Below are 8612 nucleotides of genomic sequence, written 5' to 3' on the forward strand. Positions count from 1 at the left end.
TTATTGACAGGTTCGGTCAGGCTAATAACAGTATAATGTTTTCATGAGAGCGCAGGGTCCCTGTTTTGGCCGGCCAGCAAATATCTCCAAGCTGACGGTGTCTGGAGGGCCACCTGTTGGATTGCCCTGTTTTTGGCCAGGGCCTTACACTTTCTCCAGTTTTTATTGAGCTTTGCCATTATTTAACTACTGTAGTTGCTATACCTCGGAGCCTTTTTTGAAACTCAAACCATCTCTGACCTTGGAGGAAAACCTGAGCTCCTTGATCAGTGCTTCAAAAGTTTATTTCCTCTTCCTCCCTTGGAGATGATGAAAAAGGAAAGCGAGACAGCAAAGGATGCTCTGCTTATACAAGTATGTGACAACAATTCTCCTCTGGCACCATCCACTGTATTTCTGCCCAGCCGCACTGGTGGTGGCAGTCACACATGGCCCTCCTGGCAAGGCATTGTTAGCTTTCCCCGGCCCACATACACAAATGATCTGTGCTGAGCCTCACTCCTTCTCTTCTGGTTTCAGTCGCTCTACGTGAGGTCCTTGGAAGCCCTTGACAAGCTAACGGAGACTTTGCTGGAGAAGAACAACCGCAGACTGGTTCCAGGAAATGTTTGAAGTGAGTAGACCATTGAACGTGGTGGAGATTGTTTCTTGTGTTACAGCAGGGAAGAGTCGGCGATTTAGGGGGTCAAGCTTTAGTTGTGGAGGAATTTTCCACAATGGAGTGAATTTAAGGGAGAAAGCACCAAATTCTTCCTGGGCTAAGCGGCATGTGCCCACTGAAATCCACGGAAGCTTTGCCATTTCATCCCAGGCTGGATTGGACCAAGTTCTTACAGTGTCGTTGACACTACTGGAGGGCAAGAAATCACCCCTGCAGTAGCCAAATATAAGAGAACCAGTTGAAACTGATCACTTCTTCTAAGAGGAATTGTGAATGTTGAGTTAGGCCCGTGTATGGAAACTCATTCAGAGGAGACTTCCTGTTCCTCAGACATGGACAGAATATCGTGAAGAGCTGAGGGGTGGGAGTTTGATGCACCTTCAGTATAAAATGAAGTTCTAAAAGGAGCTGGGCTGGGGGGACTTCTCTGCTCTTATTCAATTTAATAAAAAGAAATGCTCCTCTCTGTCATTTGCCACTCAATGGGAGAAGTTGCCCGAGAAACAGACCACAGCAGCAGACATCAAACAGCATGCAATGTGCTAGACAGCTCCCATCACAGCATAGAATCACATAGAGGGCCCAGATTCATCTCTCATGTAACTCCTTTGGCTTCAATCACCGAGGTGAATCTGCCCCTGGGACTTGTATATATTAGGGGCTCTTCCATTAGACATGTAATTCCTTTGCTCCATGGAGGTGAGATGCTTTGGAGAGGGATTTTAGTGACGTTTAACCTGTTTAAGAGGAACTTTGGAGGGATTTTCTGGTACTAACTCTGTCCGTTCCCCTGCTCTACCAACAGCTCCTAGACATGGTTCAGTTCAGGGAAGGAGTGGGAGAGAGAAAGGGCCTTGCAGGCCAGCACCCAGCTGCTGACTGCCTATCAAGAGACAGTTCATAGCACAGTGAGTATAGCCGTACTCTTCCTTGAGCTGACTTCTCTGCTTCTATCAGATCTGACATTCAACGCAAATCATGAAAAACTCTTCCAGGGCAGCACTGGGATCTCAAGTGACTAAGTTCCTCTGCTTCCATAAGAGAGAGGTTTACACAACAATGCTGTGACCACACTGCGGCAGACTGCAAGAATTAGAGGGCAGACAATCCCCCAAACTGATGGCTTATTCTATAATTAGATTCACCAAGTCAACAACAAAAGAGCTTCACCCTAGTTAAGACATGCCAAATGCCTTCCCTTTTGGCATTCCAGACATTGGCTCCCATCTAAACATCCATGTCTTGAAGAGAGGGGAGGGATAGCTCAGTGGTTTGAGCATTGGCCTGCTAAACCCCAGGTTGTGAGTTCAATCCTTGAGTGGGCCACTTAGGAACTGGGGTAAAAATCTGTGTGGGATTGGTTCTGCTTTGAGCATGGGTTGGACTAGATACCTTCTGAGGTCCTTTCCAACCCTGAATTCTTGTCTAATATAATGAGGGGTTACTGAAAACCTGATTCACCATATGTGGGTTCACTAATTATAAAGGCCCAGATGCTTATCCCCAGGTCAATATGAATCTCAGTCTTTCCCAAATATCATGTTGTCAGCCAATCCTTAATAACTAAATCTAAGATTTATTGTTAAAAGAAGAAGAGTTACAAATGGTTAAAAGATCAATATCCAGACAGTGACTTTCATGTTCATAGTTCAGGATCACAACAGTGATGGAAATAACTGCTGGTTTAAAAGTCTCTCTGGAATATCCCAACAGATCAGGATCCAAAGGCAGCATAGATGTAAAGTCTGTTAGTTTTTCCAGGCATTTTCCAGGTTATTCCAAATGATTATTTGGAAGATCTCTGTCCTGTGGCTCACACTTACCATGTTCAAAGTTTAAGCAGACTAGAGATGATAGGATCAGCCCAAGCCTTCCCTTTTATAGCTATTCTAGCAGGCTGACAAGCCTACCTCACAGAAATTGTCAAGAAGGACCTTCCCCCATGCAGATGGCCTGTTGTACTTTGCTTTGAAGATAATCTTCTATTCCTGTGCTACATAGTAATCTAGTTACATTCATTCACATAAGGTATAAGCCGTTCTTCCATTATAACACAGATAGTTAAGCTGAAGATAATGTAGAAAGACTGGTTCCCTGAAGTGTCTTACATCTTTGATTTTAAGGTTAACTGAACACCTTGAATACATAATTAAGGCAATTAAGCCATGAAAGGGAATTAGCATCTACAAGCTAATTTGGTTACAGTGAAACTTCTAACCGGGTATAGATAACCACAGACAAATACACTTAGCATCTATTGTTCATTTTTGAATGAGTTGATGATTGCTAGTCTAATATATCTCTTGAAATTCACTGCAAGTGAACTGTCTTGATACAGTAGAAGTGCCTTTTGTTAAGTTATTATGGGTCATACACAGGTTAACTGGTCTGCCAGTGTCACAAATGCATTCTTGGTCCTTATGCTCCAGGATGCTAAAGCTGAATTTCTATGTAATCAGCTAAGAACATAAATAAGGAGCTATCCTGGAACCCAGAAGAATGGTGCATCTAGCCCAGTATCCTGTCTTTGACAGTGGTGGGTGCCAGATGCTTCAGAGGAATGAACAAACAAGGCAATTGCCAAGTGAACCATCCCTGTTGGACAGTTCCAGCCCCAGCTTCTGGCAGTCAGAGGTTTAGAGACACCCAGATCATGGGTTGCATCCCTGACCATGTTAGCTAATAGCCATTGATGGACCTGTCCTCCGTGAACTCATCTCATTCTTTTTGGAACCCAGTTATACTTTTGGCCTTCACACATCTCCTGGCAATGAGTTCCACAGATTGACTGCATTGTGTGAAGAAATGTTTCCTTTGTTTGTTTTAAACCTGCTTTCTATTAATTCATTGGGTGACCCTTGTTCCTGTGTTATGTGAAGGGCTAAATAACACTTCCGTATTGACTTTCTCTACACCAGTCATGATTTTATAGACTCTATCATATTCCTCTTAGTCATCTCTTTCCAAGCTGAAAAGTGTCTGTCTTTTAATCTCTCCTTGTAGAGAAGTTGTCCCATAAGCCTAATAATTTTTGTTGCTCTTCTCTGTACTACTTCCAATTCTAACATATCCTTTCTGAGATGAAATGAGCAAAACTGCACCCAGTATTCAAGTGTGGGGGTACTGTAGATTTATATAGTCGCATAATGATATTTACTGCCTTATTATCGATCCCCTTCCTAATGGTTCCTAACATGTTGTTAACGTTTTGATGCATGTGGAGCAGAGGCTTTCAGAGAACTGTACACAATGACTCTGAGGTCTCTCCTTGAGTGATAACAGCTAATTTAGACCCCTGCGTTTGTATGTACAATTGGGATTATATTTCCATGTGCGTTACCCAGTTCAGTACAGGAATCAGAGGCACAATGTTACCAGACGTGCCATTACTTTGGTAGGCTCATTAATTAGGGGTACTCTTCTGTGAGGGGAAGGGGAGGGCGGGCATTCTGTAATTCTATTAATGTGTTGCTTATGTCATTTGTGTGTTCATATGGAGCTATACTCCTCCTTCCACAAGTCCCCTCCCAATGGAGCTATCCTGCAGGACCTAGGTTCCCCAGGGCTAATAACTAGAACTAGATGAACATGCGCGCGTGCGCAGGCGCACACACACAACACTAGCAGAGCAAGTCAATCAGCACTCCCAGTGATCCCTCATATATCCCTGTACTCAGTGGGCTGAGTTAAGGAGCACTTTCAAGCTGGTACCTTATGCCCCCTGGTCTCAATACCGGGGTTGAGCAGCACTTTCAGCTGTTCCCCCACCACTTATGTGCCGCAAGTTTAACACGTTCTTATCACACTTTCACATTACAATTGAATGGGTAGTAACCCACTTGATGAGCAAACCCCACAGTATTTTGGGGCACACAGGGATTTAGCTTAGGTACAAGAAGTGTTGCTGCAGAGTAAATGGGGGCAGCTAAAACACAAAAAAGTAAAATTCAGAGAGAGAGAGAGAGAGAACAACCAGCTGAACCATAAAAGTTATTTATTGAATCATAGTGATAAACAAACAAAGTTACATTTTAAAGGTTAATATCTGAGGTAGAAAAGAAAACAGAGAGAGAGAGAGAGATGGATCTCACCCACTCCATGAGGCTTCAACAGGTCGGAGTTCCGGGTGATGGTGGTAGCTCAGGGTCCTGAGTGCTGGAGACAGGCAGAGCCCCAGCACGATCAGTCAGGAGATGGAATCCCAGTGGAACTGATGCAGAGTTTGGGTCTATACATCAGAACCCTTCTTGGGCATAGATAGGGGGGTTTGTAGAGAAAATACAATGGTTCAAGGAGAACACACTAATTTGTTTATGGTAAACTGATGGCTCAAGGGTTTTCTTTAGGCCAGACAATAGGAGCTGACACTCTTGGCTATCGGTGTGTTTTCTTCCGGGAGCTCACAAGGCAACTAGGCTGCTTCAGTATTTTGGGATATGAGTAAAGATTTATTACTAGAATTGGTCTGATAATTGCTGAGCTGGTTGTGTGCAGGGTAGGTTCATTAGCATCTGGAGCAGGGATTCTCATGATTCAATGCGTCCTGCTTTCTGGTCCCAGAGTTCAGGCGTTCTCTGTTCTTCATTCTTTATGCTAATCCCTATTCCATCTTTCATGCAGTTGAGGCTAGGAGAGTTGTCTCTGTTCTTCATTCTGTATGCAAATGGAGATGTCTTAATCTTGTCACCCTTGTCAGGAGGGTCTATGTGTGTCTCCCCAAACCCTTCATTGTTCTCTGCAAGCCTTTTCTCTGATCGTTTTGGTTCAAACAGAGAAGGGGGTTGGGGGTGTCCTTCATGCGTCACACAGGCTAGATACTGTGCCCTGTTTCCCCAGAAACACAGAGCTGACGGGTATCAACATAAAGATGGCAAGTGAAGTCTAGAACAGCTGGAGAATGTTCATTCTTCATTCTTTTTTAATTAGACTCAAGACACTTTTAATCAGTTTGGATCTCTGATTGGACAAATAGCACATACAGCTGTGATTCACTGGCCACGTCCCTCAGTGGGTGGTTGACTGTATCAGCTGCCTTCTCTATATACAAGGTGAGGAGACTATTATTAGGTATAGTAATTCTTCACCTTCTTCACTGTTTAATGTCCATTTTTCTGCCTGTCTAGTTCTTTCTGTCCTGTCTGTTGGCACTTAGATAACAGAGTGGTGGCATCTTGTAAATACCTCATTAGAAGAGACAATTATGATGTGTAAAGAGCCTAGCACACTTCTGGGAATGGTACAAATAAAATGGTCTGCACAGGTAGATAACTGCTCAGTTCTTAGGGCTTGTCTACACAGGGACACTAAGGAAATTAATTCACATGAACTAAAGGTGTAAATTTAAAGTGGCATTAACACACGTGGATGCTCTGATTCTGAATTAATTATAGTGAATTACGAGAATTAAACTAACCGAAATAAGGCCCCTTTAATTCTAATAAGTTCCCAAAGGTGTTTAACGAAGTTTAACTAATGCATTTTGAAAATAATTCGATTAGCTTTCTTGGCTATCTTCATGTAGACAAGCCCTTGGTACTAACATTTCATTCTCTTTACCTGCCACTGGCTTATTGGAGGGGTTTCCTGGAATAATTCTTTAAACAAAAGTTCTTCCAGCAGCCCTCTGTCATGAGCATTCAAAGCTATTGGAGTAAGTGTAGGCCATTTTCCCCTTTGTGAAGAGTGGGACAGGGGTAGGCAACTTATGGCAGAGTGCCGAAGGCGGCACGTGAGCTGATTTTCAGTGGCACTCACACTCTCCAGGTCCTGGCCACCAGTCCGGGGGGCTCTGCATTTTAATTTAATTTTAATGAAGCTTCTGAAACATTTTAAAAGCTTTATTTACTTTACATATAACAATAGTTTAGTTACATATTATAGACTATAGAAAGAGATCTTCTCAAAACGTTAAAATGTATTACTGGCAAGCGAAACCTTAAATTCTAGTGAATAAATGAAGACTTGGCACAGCACTTCTGAAAGGTTGTCGACCCCTGGAGTAGGATATTCTTTTCACCTAATGGGATAGAGCTTGGTTATCATTTAAGGGCATTTCCAGTTAGGGTCACCAGACAGCAAATGTGAAACATCAGGACAGGGTGGGGGATCACAGAGTCTATATAAGAAAAGACCAAATTGGGACTGTCCCTATAAAATCAGGACATCTGGTCACCCTATTTCCATTATTATTAATCAGTCTAAAAAACAGTGTTGGTGATTCAGAAACAGAATAAGGGACTCCAAACTTTTAAATGTACAACATAGATTCCAGCATTGTTTAGAAGTGACGGATGAGCCTGGGTTTCCTGCCAAAGTTTTTGTCCATCCTATCTCTTTTACAATGAGAGTTTGCTGGAGGGATTCACCTCTACTGGAATCTCACATCTACCTGCACGAGTTGTCTTGAATATGAGATTAGATTTAAATACTGAGAGCAGAGAGAGCTGAAACCAGACACACCAGAAAGCTGCTCCAAGCAGAATATGGTGCTTGTTCAATCCTGTATCAGTCACAATAACATACCACTACGTGTGACTTTCAGACATTTAGGGTGTAATCTCGACTCCATTGTAGTCAACAGGAGTTTTGCCATTGACTTTGATGGGGCCAAGATTTTACACTGTGCTAATAACAGCAATAGCACATGGATCCTTCTGTATGAATGTCCATGCAGTAGAGGTTCAGTTTCATTAATCATTATAGTACTTTTTCTCCTTTTCTCCACTCCAGGCCAGCCATGAACTGGGGTCAGCGGAGGAGGAGCTGAGCTGTCTCGTGAAGAACTAACAAAGCTCAGACCTGAGGCTCGTTTCAGGCATCTTCCAAAATGGCCAGGGTAACTGACTCAAAAAACTTGTACGGATGTTCTAGTGACCAGGCACTGTTCATTTACATTTACGCTTTCAGATGCCTTTCTGTACTTCGAGCAAGCTGTGGCTGGGGCATTCTTGCCTGTAACCAGCAGATGCTTTTCATAGATGTGTGCTATGAATGCCATGTAAAAACCAAGATTCCGCAGAATGTTGCAGTGCATGAAAATGCGCATGCAGATGCACACACATTACCTATCCAGCCATCCATGAGAAAAAACTGTGTTAGTGGAACATCAAGCTGAGAAACCACCCAGTCTTCATTCTGTCACCTTGTGGGTTTGCCTTAGCCTATATTGTGTGCATGCCTCTCTTGACTTCATTTAATGTTGTAAAAAGATGCATGTATCTAAGAGAATACAAACTGGAAACTTACCTCCTGCATATCCAGTACAATTTGTGCTAACTGTGCAACAGAGGCTTTGCCTCAAACCTGATATCATTAGTGTAGAATACAAAAATGTAGTATATAGACTATAGAGAGAATTGAATCCAAATGGTTAGCTGGACATAGACTGACTAACAATATGCTGATTCATAAATCTTTTTCCATGGAAATATTAGGCCTCCATTTTTAAAGTCTGGAGCCAAACATCATAGCAGTCTCTCCTGTTTTTGCTTTGTTCCAGGTTGTTAGTGAGTACTCCCTTCCGAACAGGCCGCAGACTTTATTGAGGCCACATGAATAGTATGCTGTCTGCTAACCCCATCTGTGCCACGCAGCTGGCTGTGGATGAAGATCATCCTAAAGGAGTGTGGAGATGCCATGCTGGACAGGTAAAACGGGAAACTGGAGAGGTTTTCTGCCTAAACTTTAGGCTTTTAGATCTTTGCCCTCATGTGTAATGAACAAAATCTTGCTGTTTCTCCCCTCGGCACAGAGTCGATTCCATCTCTGTCCTACCCTAAGATAGGCAATGGCAGAATCATAGCAGTAGACAGAAGAATCCAAGGGAAAAGGAAGGTGGTGGTTATTTATTTGTCTAGTTTGTTGCCACAGTATTCAGCCAAGAAATGCTTGAAAAAACAGACTCTGGGGAAAAGACAAGAAGACAGAATGACTGGCACTTGGAGGCATCCAG

At 42.9% G+C, this 8612-nt stretch overlaps 1 protein-coding gene and 1 long non-coding RNA gene across 2 annotated transcripts in view; both read left to right on the forward strand.

Annotated features, from left to right (window-relative positions):
• Positions 1–220: 220 nt before the first annotated feature.
• On the forward strand, positions 221–5704 carry LOC116833523 (uncharacterized). The gene is made up of 3 exons (XR_012655407.1): positions 221–354; positions 520–1569; positions 5588–5704. It is a non-coding gene; the product is annotated as an uncharacterized LOC116833523 (long non-coding RNA).
• A 157-nt stretch (positions 5705–5861) lies between these two features.
• LOC116831725 (olfactory receptor 52E4-like) overlaps positions 5862–8612 on the forward strand; it is a 3793-nt gene continuing 1042 nt past the window's right edge. Inside the window, exons 1-2 of the mRNA XM_075068976.1 lie at positions 5862–5866; positions 6183–6252. Coding sequence (XP_074925077.1) covers positions 5862–5866; positions 6183–6252 — 75 coding nt within the window. The remainder of the gene's footprint in view (positions 5867–6182; positions 6253–8612) is intronic.

Source organism: Chelonoidis abingdonii, chromosome 1, assembly GCF_003597395.2.
Source record: "Chelonoidis abingdonii isolate Lonesome George chromosome 1, CheloAbing_2.0, whole genome shotgun sequence".
Taxonomy (NCBI): domain Eukaryota; kingdom Metazoa; phylum Chordata; order Testudines; family Testudinidae; genus Chelonoidis; species Chelonoidis abingdonii.